The sequence below is a fragment of the Oncorhynchus masou genome, chromosome 3, assembly GCF_036934945.1.
Source record: "Oncorhynchus masou masou isolate Uvic2021 chromosome 3, UVic_Omas_1.1, whole genome shotgun sequence".
Lineage (NCBI taxonomy): Eukaryota > Metazoa > Chordata > Actinopteri > Salmoniformes > Salmonidae > Oncorhynchus > Oncorhynchus masou.
The window spans coordinates 47,602,276-47,621,382 of NC_088214.1; the positions used below are offsets into that span (position 1 = coordinate 47,602,276).

Sequence of the window (19,107 nt, forward strand, 5' to 3'; positions counted from 1 at the left end):
CCAAAACTTAATTGCTCTTCTTTGAGTTTTTATTATTAGTGGATATTGACCTAATTCTGCCCTGCATGCATTTTGTAGTTTTCCTTTGGACATGTAGGAGAATTGTACAGAACTCTGCATGCAGGGTTTCAACGGGGTGTTTGTCCCATTGGGTGAAATCTTGTTTTGCAAGTTGACACCACACCTCGTGCACCAATTTTGATGCTGCACGTATTGCCAGTATACATTGATTAAATTATGTAATGTTTTACCCCCTACACCACTTTGTAGAACAGTCCTGTATGCCAAATAGAATCAAATGCCTTTTGGATGTTGATAAAGCAAGCATTTATTTTGGTGGACATGTTTATCTATCAGGGTGTGTAGGGTGTAAATATGATCAGTTGTGTGAAGTTTTGGTATGAATCCATTTTGGCTTTTACTCAAGACATTGTGCTTATTAAGGAAGTTTAGAACTCTTAATACTATAGCAAACCTTCCCCAGTTTACTGTTCACACAAATGCCTCTGTAATTGTTAGGGTCAAATTTGTCTCTGTTCTAAAAGATTGGGGTTATGAGTCCTTGATTATAGGGAAATAACCTACACTTGATCAAATTAAACAGTTTTAATAAAGCCAATTGACATTTTGCACTAGTGAATTTGAGCATCTCATTTAGGGTGCCATCAGGTCCGCATGCTTTTTTTAAATTTGAGAGCCTGACGTTTCTTATAGAGCTCCTAGTCAGTAATTGGGGAGTCCATTGATTTTGATTGTCCTTTATAGCTTTTTCTAATCCATTCAACTTCTCATGAATTTGGCGTTGTTGTGCGTTTGTGTCAATTTGAACGGTGTTGTAGAGTTTTAAAATGGGTTGTCCATATGTCTCCATTTTGTATTGCTAATTCCTCTTTTTTTGGGGGAGGGGGGTCTGATTTAGCCAGAAGTTGTTTGTTTATGGACTCCTCAATTAGTGTCCAGCTGCTTGCTGTTGTACTGTGCTTTTTTTTTGAGTCTGAGTGTACGTTAATAGTTAATGTCTCACTGTAATGAAGGTGTAATGCAACATTTTTGGGGGGTTTCTGTGCGTTGGTTTGATAGTGTTCTGGTATTTTTCCCCCTCTTTATTTTACAACCTGCATAAAACCAGCTGTCATCTGGTCTTTTGTTTTGTTTATTTATCAATTTCTGTTTTGCCTATTTTTTTGTTTTTTTGCCTGAATATATTTCTAGGTTGATGCCTTCTTTACTGTGAGTGAATGTGGTATCCAGAAAGTTATCTGTTTGGATATTTTGGCTACAGGTTGCTTTCTGGTATTCTTCTGTGCTGTTTTGGGCCCATCTGTATACATTTCTGATATTGTACAGCTTACTGGGCTGTGACTGTGTGGTTGTTTCCAAGTCTGTTCTCTTGAGGAACAAGATCATTTGGCTGTGATCAGACAGAGGTGTTAGTGGCTTGACAGTGAATGAGCTGAGAGAGAAAGGGTCAATGTCTGTGATCATATAGTCTACTGTACTGTGTCCAAGAGGTGAGCAGTAGGTGAATCTCCCCAAAGAGTCACCCCATAATCTACCTTTGACATAGTACAGAGCTGCAACAGATTCCTTTCTGTGTTTGTTGACGGTGCTGTCACTGTTGTTTCTATGGGGGAGATGAAGACTGTTAGAAACACTATGGCCTGTAATAAAGCTGTCCCCTCGTGTTGTCGTTAGATCAGGTAGTGTTCCTGTGCACGCATTTGTGTCCCCACAGATGAGCACATTTCCCTGGGCCTGGAAATGGCACGTCTCTTCCTCAAGGGTGGGGGAGATCTCCTCTGAGTAATATGGGGATATATACACTGCTCAAAAAAATAAAGGGAACACTAAAATAACACATCCTAGATCTGAATGAATGAAATATTCTTATTAAATACTTTTTTCTTTACATAGTTGAATGTGCTGACAACAAAATCACACAAATGATCAATGAAAATCAAATTTATCAACCCATGGAGGTCTGGATTTGGAGTCACACTCAAAGTTAAAGTGGAAAACCACACTACAGGCTGATCAAACTTTGATGTAATGTCCTTAAAACAAGTCAAAATTAGGCTCAGTAGTGTGTGTGGCCTCCACGTGCCTGTATGACCTCCCTACAACACCTGGGCATGCTCCTGATGAGGTGGCGGATGGTCTCCTGAGGGATCTCCTCCCAGACCTGGACTAAAGCATCCGCCAACTCCTGGACCGTCTGTGGTGCAACGTGGCGTTGGTGGATGAAGCGAGACATGATGTCCATAGCATCAATGCCTTCCTCTTGCAGGAACTGCTGACACACTCCAGTACATGAAGTCTAGCATTGTCTAGCATTAAGAGGAACCCAGGGCCAACCGCACCAGCATATGGTCTCACAAGGGGTCTGAGGATCTCATCTCGGTACCCAATGGCAGTCAGGCTACCTCTGGCGAGCACATGGAGGGCTGTGCGGCCCCCAAAGAAATGCCACCCCACACCATGACTGACCCAACGCCAAACCGGTCATGCTGGAGGATGTTGCAGGCAGCAGAACGTTCTCCACGGCGTCTCCAGACTCTGTCACGTGCTCAGTGTGAACCTGCTTTCATCTGTGAGGAGCACAGGGCGCCAGTGGCGAATTTGCTAATCTTGGTGTTCTCTACCAGTTTCTACACTGACCCTTTGACCTTTAAAAAAAAATAGTAACTCACACACAAACTTCTCAGGCTTTTTAATCTATGATTGAACTGATATCATCTTGTTCATGGGGCGGCAGATAGCCAAGTGGTTAGAGCATTGAACTAGTAACCAGAAGGTTGCAAGATCAAATCGCCGAGCTGACAAGGTAAAAATCTGTCGTTCTGCCCCTGAACAAGGCAGTTAACCCACTGTTCCTAGGCCGTTATTGAAAATAATATTTTTTTTCTTAACTGACCTGCCTAGTTAAATAAAGGTAAAATAAAAAATTAAATGTAATATTTACTCTGTCTCCAAAGTAACATTTTGACCGGTTGCTCACCTACATTGCCAATGCCGCCAACACAGTTACAAAAATGCATGCCAATCACGGATAACATAGCAAGTCGCATATCTGAATGGGGGAATATTGAAAATGTTTGGTATTTTAAGAATGAACTTGTCATAGATTCAATTAACTCGATGTATTGACTACAGATTTGGGTATTTTGCATCTGTCCTGTCTGTCAAATCCATTTTTTTTTGTCTTCATAGGTGAATGGAGGAATCGAGACACGGCTCGATAAGGAGGTCTTACACTATGACTACCACGCCTCATTCTTCGACATATTTGTAAGTCCATTATGCTGCATCTTTGCTCAGAGTACAGTGCTCATTTGTTATCCAGATCAGGCAGAAATGATGACGTAAATTGCGACTGAATATTCCCTAGCTCCTGGCTGTGTTACGGTTTGCAGCCCTAATCTTGGCCTATGCTGTTTGTAAACTGCGTCACTGGTGGGCCATAGCGGTAGGTGAACCATCCTATGACTCAAACACATTTTCACATTTGCTACTCTAGAGGATGCAGTTTCCCCTGTGCAGGTCCTGTTTTACATGTTCATCGTGCCTGTTTTCAGTCGAGCAATGAATCGAATAGACAGTAATTGCATGGCAACACATTTCCTGTTTTTGTTTTGTTCAATAGTTCACTTATGATGCAGTGACATTTTTCATGATTTCATTTTTTACTGATGTAATGTATTTAATGCCAACTACAAGTAGTAACTGTTTTCTGATTGGTCTTTCCATCACAGGTAACCACAGCAACCACAAGTGCTTTCCTGATCGCAAAAGTCATTTTATCAAAGGTTTTTATTAAAGTATGTCTGATGTAATTTTAACAAGAGGAATGGAAATATATTTCATCATTTGAGTACAATAGGAGGGATATGCACCTTCTCTCTGACAGAGTTGAAGGGTGGTAAGATGTTTTTGATTTTTCATGTTTGGATTGGGAATCGAATAATGTAAGCATTACTGTAGGACTTGGTGTTGGTACAGTGGTTCCTCCTTTAAAAGATGTGAGCTTATGCCGCGGGACTTAGAGGTACCCAGCGTCACGGCTTCATTGCTCCAGACCACCACAAGGGGGAGTTAGGGCACTCATTATGCATTTGGGTCCCAAGGTTTTTATATGACTTCATATTAATGAGGAATTTCACGCGAGCCACCTGTCCCTGGTGAATTTCTTCAGCAAAGATGGCTGACATTACGGGGGAAGCAGATGTAAGTAGTTATAACGTCATAACAAGTTAAGCAAAAAATGTACAATTAAGAGGAATATGGTAGTTAATGTACGATTGTGCGTATTTTTTTGTCAGTTAATTTACGAAAATCGCTATTGAGCAAGTTTTTTTTTTTTTTTTTTTTTTTTTTGGTGTCATATCTAATACCAGGTGTATCAAACTCCATTCTTTGAATGATGCTGTGTCTGCATGTATGTATTACAATTAACAACAGTGTTTACCGCTCCTGGGACATCAATGATTACACATTGTAACTGTGAAATAGACTAGAAACATGATTTAAGTAAAGGCTGCTTTGTAATTCATATATACAGAATAAAAAACAGTACATCCTGCCAGCACACCCACAAGCATGCTGAATGACGCATTGGAGGAAGCGAGGAATGATATTGGAGTAACAATCCAGGCTATTTGATCTGAGACCGGCATAATAATGTAATGAAACAAGCAGGGAGCAGGTTTCGAACCCCCAACTGTATTAATTGGGGTTGGGGCCGATTGTGGCTAAAAACACTATCAAGTGGAAAAAGTATTATTAGTTTTTCACAGACATAGCAGGATGGGCTATTAGCTGAACAATAGACTATTCAACCTTTTAAACTAAATTATTGTCTAATAGCTGAGCCAACATGCAAGTCATTAGGATCTACCTTTCCACATCTACCTACACACGGTTAATGTTCTGGGGGAAAAAATGTGTGTGTGTGTGTGTGTCATTGGTCCCGAGTGGTGCAGCGGTCTAAGGCACTGTCTCAGTGCAAGAGGCGTTTTCTACAGTCCCTGGTTCGAATTCAGGGTGTATCACATCCGACCGTGATTGGGAGTGCCATAGGGCGCACAATTGGCCCAGCGTCATCTGGGTTTGGCCGGGGTAGGCCGTCATTGTAAATAAGAACTGGTTCTTACCTGACTTGCCTAGTTAAATAAAGGTTCAATTTAAAAAACAACTGGCCGCAACCGCAGCGCAATCAATAGGAGGTGAATAGTGGCTGGTGCTGAAAATATAGCTAACTTGTTGGTGTGCAAGTGTTGCACACCAACAGATGGAGAAAACAGTCGAGCAATTCATTTCAACAATAATCTTCAATTAAGCCCTCTTGTTGTTTGTAGTCTATTTCTTCGGACCTATATAAAATAACTTAGCCTACCTCAGCCAGTTATGAAGCTTAACAGCATAAAATAAGTGTGATTTTTTTTTTAAGTAGCCTACTTACAATTGCAACTGGTCAAAAATGTTGCATCCTAGCACTTAGCATTTAAAAAAGACTTCACTTTCGAACTAAAACAATGTAACTAATAATTAAAAGCGCACATTTGTAAATCCCAAACTCTAAAATGAATTGGAAAGGTAGATACAAATTATGTGACCTTTGTGGTTACAATAAAGAATGTAGCCCATCATGCAAATGTTTCCTATTAGCAGGACAATAGCCTTTTTATAGCCCGGCTACTGTCCCTCAACTTGCAATGTATTTGATGCTTAAGTACTGTAAAGTGTAACATTTCTAACTCAAAACACCATTCTTCATTAATATCTTTATGCTTCCGTTAATCTTCTTGATTTTCTTTTTTTCCTGTAGCAATTTTGAGCAACTTGCTCAAGAGCCATGGTTGATTAGTCTGTGAAGATGACGTTTATTGAATGTCTCGCCAGCCTTGATCCATGCCGGGGCTTGCACGACGCAAAGTTATTTGTTTGTCAGACGAGTTATTGGAATCATTGACTTACTCACGCGTTGAAAAGGGCGAGGAACTATCAATGCCAGGCACACCAGTGAGCTCTGGAACTCCACCTCCGACAGGCAGTCAACATATGTGATGGCTTTGTCAGGTCTTCGGTTCACACAGACATGTCCATTCCTCTTCTGACAACAGAGCTTGACCAACTGCTCACCAGGCACAGCAAGGGCCACCTGGACCGTTATGCTGTTCTGCCATTCCAAGGATGTGTAACCGAAGAGATGCCCAAGTGGGCACCGCTGTGGATGTCTATTTCAGCACCATTTCGCACTGCTCTGAGACAAGCATGGAGAAATGTTCAAATATTCTTAAGATATGTGTTGACTGAATATAAGCAAGTGATGTCTGCTTTCTCCAGAAACCTAATGGAAAATGCCCCTTTAGATATTAATATAGTGTCCTCCAATCCTCTTAAGTGCAATTATTGTCGGAGAGTCACATCATTGAAAATAATATTTGTAGATATAATGTTAAGTGGTGTAGGTCTTATTTAAAGAGCATACTGAAGTTAAAGCCTACAACTATTTTAGCACTGTTTCGCGTTGCTCTGAGACAAGCATGGGGACTCTTGAGACAAGCCTACTCCTTCCTCCCCACTGGCGATTTGAACCCCGGTCTCTTGTCTGCACGACACAGGGATTCTTTAGCTAAATAGCTTAGTACTGTACTGCCGACCGTCATGTTGTACAGCGCCATATTTTCCATTCCAGCAGGTACCAGTCAAAAGTTTGGATACACCTACTCATTCCAGGATTTTTCTATATTTGTACTATTTTCTACATTGTAGAATAATAGTGAAAACATCACAACTATGAAATAACACATGGAATCAGTTAAGAACATATTCTTATTTACAAGGACAGCCAACTCCTTCCTCCCCAACGGGCTGCATTCTGTAGTACAGACACAGCCTGTTCTCCCTTATGTAAGAAATTAGGCACTTTCCCATGTTTTACTACAGTATCTATTGTAGACTGCACAGTAGCCTAATAAACACATTTTGTTAATAAAATAATGATAAAAAATACTCTTTCAAAATGCAGATGTTATTTACTTATGGATCCATAATGAATTATTATGGGAATAAATATCACTGATTTACAGAAATATTGGAGTAAAGTTGAAGGCAAAAAATGTTCAATCCTGTAGCCTACTCCCGACTGTCACATTGTACAGCGCCATATTTTCCATTCCATCCTAATGGAAACCCTGAGGGTTTCTTTTTTTCTCTGAATAGGAACACCATAATATCAATCAAATGAATTAAGCCATTTGTTTTAATCAATCCCATATACTATGTTATTACAAAAAAGGTTTTAAATTCTCTGGTAATGCCAATATGGAATACTATCAAATGCTTCTCAAAAATGCCCTCTGGTGGTCAAACTAGCAATAATTTGCAGTAACAGAGAAAATGTCTGACAATTAAATGACGTGCCACAGAATGCTGCGGCAGCACGCAAGGTGTGCCGCAGTATGATGCAACTTTTAAAGGAGGAATCGCTGTACATGTTTAGTGTCTGTGCATGTCAGTTTTTTTTGTCAGTATGCAAGTAACAACATGTTTGCTTATGTGTGTTTTGCCATATGAACTAAGAGCAAATTTAGTTTTTTGTGTGTGCATGTTCCAGCTCCTTTCCCAGGGGGCCTTTGGGTACCTGCTGCCCATCATCTCTTTCATCCTGGCCTGGATAGAGACGTGGCTACTAGACTTTAAGGTTCTACCTCAGGAGGCTGACGATGAGAACAGTGAGTATGGGAAACTCTCCCATTTCACTCCTAGGGTGCATCCCGATAATATCTCCCGTTCACTACTTCCCACAAATCTAAAAGCATTGGCTAGAGGGAGTCTTCACCAGATATTTTAACAAATAAGTAAATGAAGGGAAAGGAAAGTGAACAAATACACACTTTGGGAGGAAGAGATAATTGGGACGGAGCCCTAGACAATCTTCTAAATTGACTTTTTTTGTTTCATACTCACATTTTACAGAAACGGAAGAAATATAGATTTTAAATCATAATATAATATAAAAACATATGAAAAGACAAATGGGTTACATATCCTTTTGTCTTGATTGGAGTCATTTGTATTGTTAAAAGCTCAAATTATTGTAGTGGGTCTCTTTTGAAAAACAAACGTGCAATTGTGCTTGTTGCCACAGTGTTTTCCTTCACCGCATTCAGCAAAACATGACCGCGTCTGTATATACAGTGCGTCCGGAAAATATTCAGACTCCTTCACTTTTTCCACATTTTGTTACGTTACAGCCTTCTCTTAAAATGTATCAAATACATTTCTTTCCTCATCAATCTACACAAAATACCCCATAATGACAAAGCGGAAAACATGTAATTCAGACCCTTTGAGACTCGAAATTGAGCTCCGGTGCATTCTGTTTCCATTGATCACCCTTGATGTTTATACAAATTGATTGGCATCCACCTGTGGTAAATTCAATTGATTGGACATGATTTGGAAAGGCACAAACCGTGTCTAAGGTTCCACGGTTGACAGTTCATGTCAGAGCAAGAACCAAGGTGGAAGGATTTTGTTACAGCCTGAATTCAAAATGGATTATGTTGTTTTTCTCTCACCCATCTACACACAGTACCCCCATAATAACAAAACATGTTTCAAGAAATGTACATTACTTGCAGAAATATCGAAATTACATAGGTATTCACACCCCTGAGTCAATGCATTTTAGAATTACCTTTGGCAGCGATTGCAGCTGTGAGTATTTCTGGGTAAATTTCTTGACAGCCTTTTTAAATTCTTGCCATAGCTTTTCAAGATGATTTTAAGTCAACTGTCACTAGGCCAATCGGGAACATTCAATGTTGTCTTGGTAAGCAACTCCAGTGTATTTTTGGCCTTGTTTTAGGTTATTGTCCTGCTGAAAGGTGAATTTGTCTGTTGGAAAGCAGACTGAATGGGATTTTCCTCTAGGATTCTGCCTGTGCATAACTCTATTCTGTTTGTTTACTCCTGAACTTATTTAGGCTTCTGAAGGCACAAGTGATACTATGTTACAGTGACACCTTGTGTCATCATTGTGTTTTCATCCCATCAGGATTTCTTTCTATAATGGACGCCCCTGAAAGGACCCCCTTCCTGCAACCAGGACCACTTTCAGATGGGCAGTTCTACTCCCCACCCGAGTCTGTGGCAGGTGAGAATGTGTGAATCGAAGGTTTGAGTTGAACTTTTACAGGCCTGTTTGTGGATTGATTTCCATAGAGAATGTTGTAGCTGTTTAAACTGGGTTTAATCTATGTGTGGGATTCACAGTGTATAAGTAAGTGTCTTTTTAAACAACAAATGAGACATTTTGTTTTGGCACCAACGACTGGTATGACAAATATTGGGGAAGCTCTCTGGCGACCAAGACCGTATGAAGTGTCGTCAGAATAATATTTTTTCTCATATCTGTATCCTCTGATATGTCACCGCATGGTGATATTGTCATTTTCAAATCCATTTATTGCACAGCTCATTTACGCTATTTCCTATGTCTGTGTGTTTTGTCATTTTCTTAGATCTATTTGACTTTTTGGTGTTGTGCTTGCTCTGTTTGTAGACTCTGATGAGGAGCTGTTGGATGATAAACATGACCCGGAGAAGGCTCTTATTTAGCAGGTAACTATACTGTCTTTACCACTCAAACTAATGAGGCGGGTAACTGAATAAAATCAAGAGTCTTTTGGTGTTTAGAATGGTGCCTATAACAGGTAGGATTTATTTATAGCATTATAAATAAGCATTTATAACATTCAAGCATTATGGATGTTACATTTGCACGCAAAATCACAACTTTAATCTCTCACAGAATGGACAAACAAAATAGAAATGGACCTTTTGATGTGTCTATAGTACCATTTAGGGCAGTGGTATTCAAACTTTTTCAGCAGGGACCCCAGATCTAATGACACAACCTTAAAATCTGTACATTTTGATTTTTACGTCAACAAATAACCTTAAATTCATTGCATCTTCATCTCTTATCAAAATTAAAAGAAACATGTAAAACATTTCTCTAAAATAGTATTTAGTTAATTATCTTTCTCAATTTTTGTATATGGTCCCATACAATCTGTACCGGGATGTTTTGTTCGCATATTATTATTGGATTTTTTTGGGGTGACCCCACTGCAGTTCCCCCGCACCCCGACTTTGAATACCACTGCCTTAAGTCATCTGCATGCTTCCCAGCCGGAAGAGTTTGTGCATACACTGCTGTTCAAAAGTTTGGGGTCACTTAGAAATGTCCTTGTTTTTGAAAGAAAAGCTTATTTTTTTGTCCATTAAAATAACATCAAATTGATCAGAGAAATAAAGTGTAGACATTGTTAATGTTGTAAATGACTATTGTAATCGGAAAAAGCAGATTAAAAAAATTAAAAAATTAAATGGAATATCTACATATGCGTACAGAGGCCCATTATCAGCAACCATCACTCCTGTGGCACGTTGTTAGCTAATCCAAGTTTATCCTTTTAAAAGGCTAATTGATCATTAGAAAACCTTTTTGTAATTATGTTAGCACAGCTGTAAACTGTTGTGCTGTTTAACCTGTTTGGGCGCATGAACCGGTAGTGGGACACCTACGACAACATCCAGTGAAATTGCAGAGCGCGAAATTCAAAATACAAAAATCGTAATTTTAAACATTCATGAAAATACAAGAGTCATACATCATTTAAAAGCTTAACTTCTTGTTAATCCAACCACGTTGTCAGATTTCAAATAGGCTTTACTGCGAAAGCATACCATGTGATTATCTGAGGACAGCGCCCCACATCAAATACTTTTTCAACCAGCACAGGCATCACAAATAGCAATTAAATAAATCACTTACCTTTGTAAATCTTCCTCTGTTTGCAATCCCAAGGGTCCCAGCTACACTGAATGGTAGTTTTGTTCGATAAAGTCCTTTGTATCCAAAGAAATCTGTTTAGTTGGCGCCAATGATCTCAGTAATCCACTCGTTCAACATGCATACAAACACATCCAAAAAGTTACCGTTAAAGTTCGTCCAAACAAGTCAAACGATGTTTCTAATTAATTCTCAGGTACTCTAATATCTAAATAAACAATAATATTTAAGAATAGTATGTTCAATAGGGAAGATGAATAACGAAGAGCGCACCCCTCATTCACGTGCCAACAAGACAACTTTTATAATGAGACAACTTGGAAAAACTACAACTACTCACTCATTTCTTTTTTTTAAACAAGCCTGAAACCCTTTCGAAAGACTGTTTACATCTAGTGGAAGCCATAGCAACTGCAATCTGGGTCCTATCTATTCCTATTTCCCATAGGCTAGCATTGAAATGGCCTGTGACTTCAACCCAAAAAAAACATTCCGGATGGATTTTTCTCTGGTTTTCACCTGCCATATCAGTTATGTTATACTCACAGACATTTATTTTAACAGTTTTAGAAACTTCAGTGTTTTCTATCCAATGCTACCAATTATATGCATATCCTAGCTTCTGGGCCTGAGTAACAGGCAGTTTACTTTGGGCACATCAGTCATCTGAAATTCTGAACAATAACCAGTATGCTAATAAAGTTAAAGAAGCAATACAACTGGCCTTCTTTAAACTAGTTGAGTATCTGGAGCATCAGCATTTGTGGGTTCGATTACAGGCTCAAAATGGCCAGAAACAAATAACTTTCTTCTGAAACTCGTCAGTCTATTTTCATTCTGAGAAATGAAGGCTATTCCATGCGAGAAATTGCCAAGAAACTGAAGATCCCGTACAACGCCATCTACTACTACTCCCTTCACAGAACAGCGCAAACTGTCTCTAACCAGAATAGAAAGAGCAAGAGGACAAGTACATTAGAGTGTCTAGTTTGAGAAACAGACACCTCACAAGTCCTCAACTAGCAGCTTCATTGAATAGTACATGCTAAACACCTGTCTCAATGTCAACAGTGAAGAGGCGACTCAGGGATGCTGGCCTTCTAGGCAGAGTTGCAAAGAAAAGCCATATCTCAGACTGGCCAATAAAAATAAAAGATTAAGATGGGCAGGAGGAACTCAAAAAGACTACTGTATTTCTGATCAATTTGATGTTATTATAATGGACAAAAAATGTGCTTTTCTTTCAAAAACATGGAACTTTCTAAGTGACCCCAAGAGTAGTGTATATCATGATGACGTTTATGTGCAGGTTGTACTTCAATAAGTTTTTTTCTCGGTTGTTTGTGGGGGGGGTGTACACTTCTTTTCTCAAGGCCAGCTGAAGTTTGGGAGCTGACACGTACGCCCCTTGGTCTGAGATTTGTTAATGGTAGGGATTCTTCAATAAAATGTATCGTTCAACGAGCGATGACTCGTTTTCATGCACCTTTATTCATTGAAGTACTGCACCAACCATCTTAGTAGAACGACTAAGATCTCATCGGTAAAAATGTCAAACTTAATGACAACTCAAGAAATCTTTCTTAGATTAAATCGGACTATTTTTAGGAATTGTATACTGGCTACGGCATCTCAAAATGGACAAATAGTATTATTTGCTGCTTTTTTTTCCATTTTTCAAGAGAAGGTATTTTTTTAAGGGAGTTTGAGCACACTCGTCCGGTTTGCCTCGTAGACTTCGGCTGGCCAGACTGAAACATGCTGACGCCTTTAGGGGGTTAAGTCTATATCGAAATAAAGCAAATATGAAGCAGTATGGATGCTACATTAAATAGACAAGCTTTTTGAACATATTAGCAAAAGTCTTAGGTCAAAACATGGCCGTTCTCAAGGGATTCCAAAACCATAATATAGAAAATATGGCCGTTTCCATGATTACTTTTGAGAGCAAAAACAACCGTTATGGATGTTAGTATGAAATCATGAAATCTATCATGTCATTTGGAGTGTTTTTAAAAAGACAGCATAAGGCATAGTACCTGCAAAATTACTGTTAGCCTTAATAGTATACACAGCCAGGCACCACACTCTTAATAGGTTAACCAGTTGATTGTAGACCCAAAGATAAGTGTTTTTTTTTGTATAAAAAAATAATCTGAAATATTGTAATGCAAATGAGGCATGTGCCTGTACTGCCAATCCACTTTCTGGACACTGGATGAAGTCTGTATATTTTGGGGGGCTCATTTGAAAAAGACACTCCAGGACTATTCCGTTTGTTGATTAGCACTATCTAAAAAAACGTGTACTGCCATGTATGAGATCAATTTCACCATACGTTTTCCAAGATAATCTTAGCTAGAACACATTTTCAAGATATCAACAATTGTGTCACTAAAAGTATGAAGAATATATTTCAGAACAAGCACATAAAATGTGGTGAATGCACAAGCTTCTGAAGCTAAGATATGATAATTCAATATCCATCACATCCACAACCATTATGGATCTCATAATGCTAAAAATGGATACTAAATTTCAAGAGAAACCAATTACAGAGCATATAAAATGATGAAAGAAATGCGGCTTTACAGACAGTTTCAAGATCAGATGTAAAGAGGCATGTTTTACAAAAACTTTTCCTAAAAAATGTAATGTACAGTTGAAGTCGGAAGTTTACATACACTTATGTTGGGGTCATTAAAACTCGTTTTTCAACCACTCCAAAATTTCTTTTTAACAAACTATAGTTTTGGCAAGTCGGTTAGGATATCTAATTTCTCCAATCGTTTACAGACAGATCATTTCACTTATTCACTGTATCACAATTCCAGTGGGTCAGACGTTGACATACACTGAGTTGACTGCCTTTAAACAGCTTGGAAAATTCCAGAAAATGGTGTCATGGCTTTAGAGGCTTCTGATAGGCTAATTGACATAATTTGAGTCAATTGGAGGTGTACCTGTGGCTGTATTTCAAGGCCTACCTTCAAACTCAGTGCCTCTTTGCTTGACATCATGGGAAAATCAAAAGAAATCAGCCAAGACCTCAGAAAAAAAATTGTAGACCTCCACAAATCTGGTTCATCCTTGGGAGCAATTTCAAAATGCCTGAAGGTACCACATTCATCTGTATAAACAACATGGGGCCACGCAGCCGTCATACCGCTTGGGAAGGAGACGCGTTCTGTCTCCTAGAGATGAACGTACTTTGGTGCAAAAAGTGCAAATCAATCCCAGAACAGCAAAGGACCTTGTGAAGATGCTGGAGGAAACGGGTACAAACGTATCTGTATCCACAGTAAATGTACTTGGCTAAGGTGTATGTAAACATCCGACTTCTGACTTCAATGATCCCTTATTGATGTCATCTATTAAATCCACTTCAGTCAGTGTAGATGAAGGGGAGGAGATGGGTTAAATAAGCATTTTTATGCCCTTAGACAGTTGAGACATGGGTTGTGTATGTGCCAATCAGAGGGTGAATGGGCAAGGCAAAAGATTTAAGTGCCTTTGAACGGGGGGGTATAATAGTAGGTGCCAGGTGCACTGGTTTGAGTGTCAACTGCAACGCTTCTGGGTTTGTCACGCTCAATCGTTCCCGTGTGTATCAAGAATGGTCCACCACCCAAAGGACATCCAGCCAACTTGACACAACTGTGGGAATCATTGGAGTCAACATGGGCCAGCATCCCAGTGGAACAATTTCGACACCTTGTTGCCCCGACAAATTGAGGCTGTTCTAAGGGCAAAAGGGGGTGCTACTCAGTATTAGGAAGTTAGTATTAGGAAGTTGTTCCTAATGTTTTGTACACTCAGTGTAAATTGTATTCACAAAGAAATTGGAAAATTATATTATTTTATACCACCACAGTTGCTCAAAGAAAGATTTTGTTCAAGTTAATAAAACAAAATCTCAAAACGGCAAGTTTAACTAGGCAAGTCCGTTAAGAACAAATTCTTATTAATGCTCCGGCACCTTCACCTTTTTGAGAGGATATAACCTTTTTACAAAAGGTTTTATGAGATTGAAAAACAAATTTAGGACGGATCGTAAGACCATTCATTTTTTTGGGTGGAAGATCCACTGCGGCCAAGTTTCAGCCTACCTGACAGAGGCAACCAGGTTTTAGACTAAAATTCCCTTAATTTGTTCAGAGCACTTTGAATAGCGGGTAGTTAGAACGCAAGAATGCGTCTTTTTGCGAGACTTACCTTGAAAAAGGTCATGTCTCGTTTTGTTTTGAATTTTCTCAATGGCGATATTAATCTGATCATTCTTGTAGCTCCTCTCCTTGAACTTGCTTTGCGTCTCAGCCATATTTCTGTCAAAATCGGACTGTTTTTTGCAAATTCTTTTGATTAGACAGAATTGGCTGTAGGGCAAACTGTTTTTCAAGGGAAGTGGGTGACAACGATCAGCCCTCAACAAACTGTTACGATCAGTAGGCTTCCTGTAAAGATCAGTGTATAAAACATTATCTTCACACAAGATCAGAAGATCAAGAAAACTGATTAGACGTGTATCAAATTGCATAGTAAATCTCAGATGCTCAGAACAGGAGTTAAGAAAAGCATGGAACGCCTGGAGCTGTTGCAGCAATTGACCACACCAGGTTCCACTCCTATCAGCTAAAAAACAATATCTGCCATAGTGGGCACGCAATCACCAATACTGGACAATTGAGTGGATAAACATTGCCTGGTTCGACAAGTTCCTGTTTCATGTTGAGTCAGGATTTGGCGTAAGCAGCATAAGTCCATAACCCCATTAAGCCTGGTGGTATAATGGTGTTGGGAATGTTTTTCTGGCACATGTTAGGTCCCTTGATACCAATTGAGCAATGTGTCCATGCCCTGAAGAATTCAGGCTGTTCTGGAGGAAAAGGGATTTCTGACCTGGTACTAGATGGGTGTACTTAATAAACTGGCTGCTGAGTGTGTGTAAATATAAAATTTGAATGACTATTGTCAAAATGTCATTTTGTGAATGTTGACATGAAAATACTTCCATAATACATAATTTCTGGTTTGATTAATTATGTAGGTCATAATATAATTGGTGTTTTTGTTTGCTTATAATATGCTTTGTTTTGTTTTTGAGAAGTACCAGTGGTCATCCTGGGAGGTGAAACCCATTTGAAGATTCACAACCCTGAGTGACTGCGTCTAAAGTTACTCAAGTGCTCACAGCAGCTGCCCCATCTAACAACGGGGAAGACTTACGACCTGCATGTTCTTCATTCCTCCAATGAGAGCTCTGTATTCCTCAGCCTATCACCCTCTACACACCTGCTTCATGTCCCGTCACCTCTTCACTCAAGCTTCCAAACAATTATTTTTAAGAACTGAGTGCATACTGTTTTGTTTTTGTTGCCAGATATAAGTTCCTGATGTGCTTATTCTTGTATCTCTTGCTGATATGGTTAGAAGCTTCAAAATCAGTTCAGAATTGAAGACTGAGAAGTCCGCATGGGCAGTGTGTGCCAATTTCAAGTGTGGCTATAGGGCTGTTGAGCTCTAACGAAGGCACTTGAATATAAATAGATTACTCAGAAAACAAAATGTATTGCTATTAAGCAAACTCCTTCGGACAGCTGTCAAGGGGGGAAATATAGACTACACAACCAACACAGCTTTGCCTGCATATGTAATGACTTCAGTTGGTATCTATATATGTCTGAATGCATGACTTTGGGAACTCAATGACAGTGTTTTTTGATTTCTTCTTATGACTACCCTCTCTTCATCATAGGAAAGGAAGAAATTGTATACAGCACATTTTTTGAATCACTGGAAAATGTTATACTGTTTGTTTTCTCAACTGACCATTTGGAAGTAGAAGGGCATTAGCCCGGAAGCTTCTTAGTAAACTTTCCACTTGGCTTTGCAAAATGTATCAATACACACTTAAAAATGGCAGAATACATTTCTCATGAATTCATATTAGAGTTCAACACTGGTATCTTTTACACCACCTGGAAGTTTCATACTTTAAATCAAAATATCTGCATGGTATGTTTTCAAAGTGAACCGTCCCAAAGCTTTTTATGCAGAAGCAGACTAATGGAGTTTGTGCTCTTATCATGGTGAATGCAGTTCCACACATGGGAATACACAAACAAACAGCTAACACAGAGGGAACTGTTTAATGTAGTTACTCCCACAACAATTTCCATTCACCATAAGACTATGAAAATGGCAATAAAACATGCTTCCTCGGACTATTAACAGATCCCAGTTGTGTGTACATATCACCATGGAAATAACATGGGTAGGATGTAGATTTTACACTGAAATGTATATTTGATCATTTTTATTAGGTTAACCTCTGAAAATGAATGTGTGTTGGCATGTAATGCTCTTAACTTGCATTCATAATTAGTGTATGCTGATGCATGGACCTGTAATCAAGAATTTCAATGCGATCAGTGGTAGATCTGCGTAATAATGTGCTTAACATTTTAAAGTGATTTCCGATTGAGCCTGAAAGAGTTTACAGCACAGCGTGACTGCAGTTTCCGTGAACATGGGAACATTGGCTTTTTATAAAAGGTGCATACTGTAGACGACAAAGCGCAATCGGATTGAATACCCACTAAAGAGAGTATAGTCTTCGCTTTTATTTTTTATTTAACTTGGCAAGTCCGTTAAGAACAAATTCTTATTTGCAATGACTGCCTACACCGGCCGAACCCGGACGACGCTGGGCCAATCGTGCGCCACCCTATGGAACTCCCAATCACGACCGGTTATGATACAGCTTGGAATCAAACCGGGGTCTGTAGTGGCACCACTAGCACTGAGACCGCTGCGCCACTCAATACAGTAAAATAATAAGGTTCACCATTCAAGACACCAAGTTCATTTTAACAGTGACAAGCCTGTGTGCATTTAGGAATTAATGGTTGGTTACCACGTTTGATCAAGAATTGCATTGCTTGTCAATTCAATTAAGCAATAATCTGTATCTAGCTTTATGAGTTATTGGTTTTACTCGTCTTTGTATTTAGTTTTGGATTAAAGTGAAAATTGTATGATTTGTTAATGATGGTATATGTTCTGTTTTTGCATTTAATTCGATTTTAATACAAATAAATTGCACATTGTTAAAGGGCCTTCTTTGGGTGGTGTGTAGAGTTTTTTTAAATTTACATTTCAGTAGCACTTTACATTACAGCACGTAATAAATGCACGTAGCATGATATTAATATAGATTTACAGTGGCTTTCGGAAATATTCATCCCTTTGGAATTTTCCCTTTGTTGTTGCCTTACAACCTGGAATTTAAGTAGATTTTTTTGGTATATTTTTTTGTATTTTGTATAATTTGATTTACACACCATCCCTACCACTTTGAAGCTGCAACATTTATTTATTGTGACACAAACAAGGAAAACAACTTGAGCGTGCATAACTATTCACCCCCCCCCCAAAAAGTCAATACTTTTGCAGCAATTACCGCTGCAAGTCTCTTGAGGTATGTCTATAAGCTTGGCACATCTTGCCACTGGGATTTTTGCCGATTCTTCAAGGCAAAACTGCTCCAGGGCCTTCAATTTGGATGGGTTCCGCTGGAGTACAGCAATCTTTAAGTCATACCACAGATTCTCAATTGGATTGAGGTCTGGGCTTTGACTAGGCCATTGAAGACATTGAAATGTTTCCCCTTAAACCACGTTGCTTTAGCAGTATGCTTAAGGTCATTGTCCTGCTGGAAGGTGAACTGCCGTCCCAGTCTCATCTCTGGAGGACTGAAACAGGTTTCCCTCAAGAATTCCCCTGTATTTAGCACCATCCATCATTCCTTCAATTCTGACCAGTTTCCCGTCGATTGCGGATGAAAAACATCCCCACAGCAATGCTGCCACCACCATGCATCACTGTGGGGATGGGAGGTGTTGGGTGTGCGCCAGACATAGCGTTTCCCTTGATGGTCATAAAGATCAATTTTAGTCTCATCTGACCATAGTACCTTCTTCCATATGTTTGGGGAATCTCCCACATGCCTTTTGGTGAACACCAAACGTCTTTGCTTATTTTTTTCCTTAAGTAATGGCTTTTTTTCTGGCCACTCTTCCGTAAAGCCCAGCTCTGTGGAGTGTATGGCTTAAAGTGGTCCTATGGACAGATACTCCAATCTCCGCTGTGGAGCTTTGCAGCTCCTTCAGGGTTATCTTTGGTCTCTTTGATGCCTCTCTGATTAATGCCCTCCTTGCCTGGTCTGTGAGTTTTGGTGGGCG

At 39.3% G+C, this 19,107-nt stretch overlaps 1 protein-coding gene across 4 annotated transcripts in view; it reads left to right on the forward strand.

The window, feature by feature from the left end:
* Window positions 1–17,982, forward strand: part of stard3nl (STARD3 N-terminal like) — a 31,653-nt gene extending 13,671 nt beyond the window's left edge. The window contains exons 3-10 of one of the 4 annotated variants that reach the window (XR_010452103.1): window positions 3,211–3,288; window positions 3,389–3,466; window positions 3,753–3,806; window positions 7,616–7,733; window positions 9,062–9,160; window positions 9,569–9,627; window positions 12,238–12,293; window positions 15,972–17,982. Coding sequence is in view for 2 of the 4 variants with exons in the window: in XM_064942834.1 (XP_064798906.1) it covers window positions 3,211–3,288; window positions 3,389–3,466; window positions 3,753–3,806; window positions 7,616–7,733; window positions 9,062–9,160; window positions 9,569–9,624 (483 nt within the window). In the remaining 2 variants the exon portion in view is untranslated. Of the gene's footprint in view, window positions 1–3,210; window positions 3,289–3,388; window positions 3,467–3,752; window positions 3,807–7,615; window positions 7,734–9,061; window positions 9,161–9,568; window positions 9,628–12,237; window positions 12,294–15,968 lie in introns of all 4 variants that reach the window. The other 3 variants (XR_010452105.1, XM_064942834.1, XM_064942825.1) reach the window with 3 other exon arrangements.
* Window positions 17,983–19,107: the final 1,125 nt, after the last annotated feature.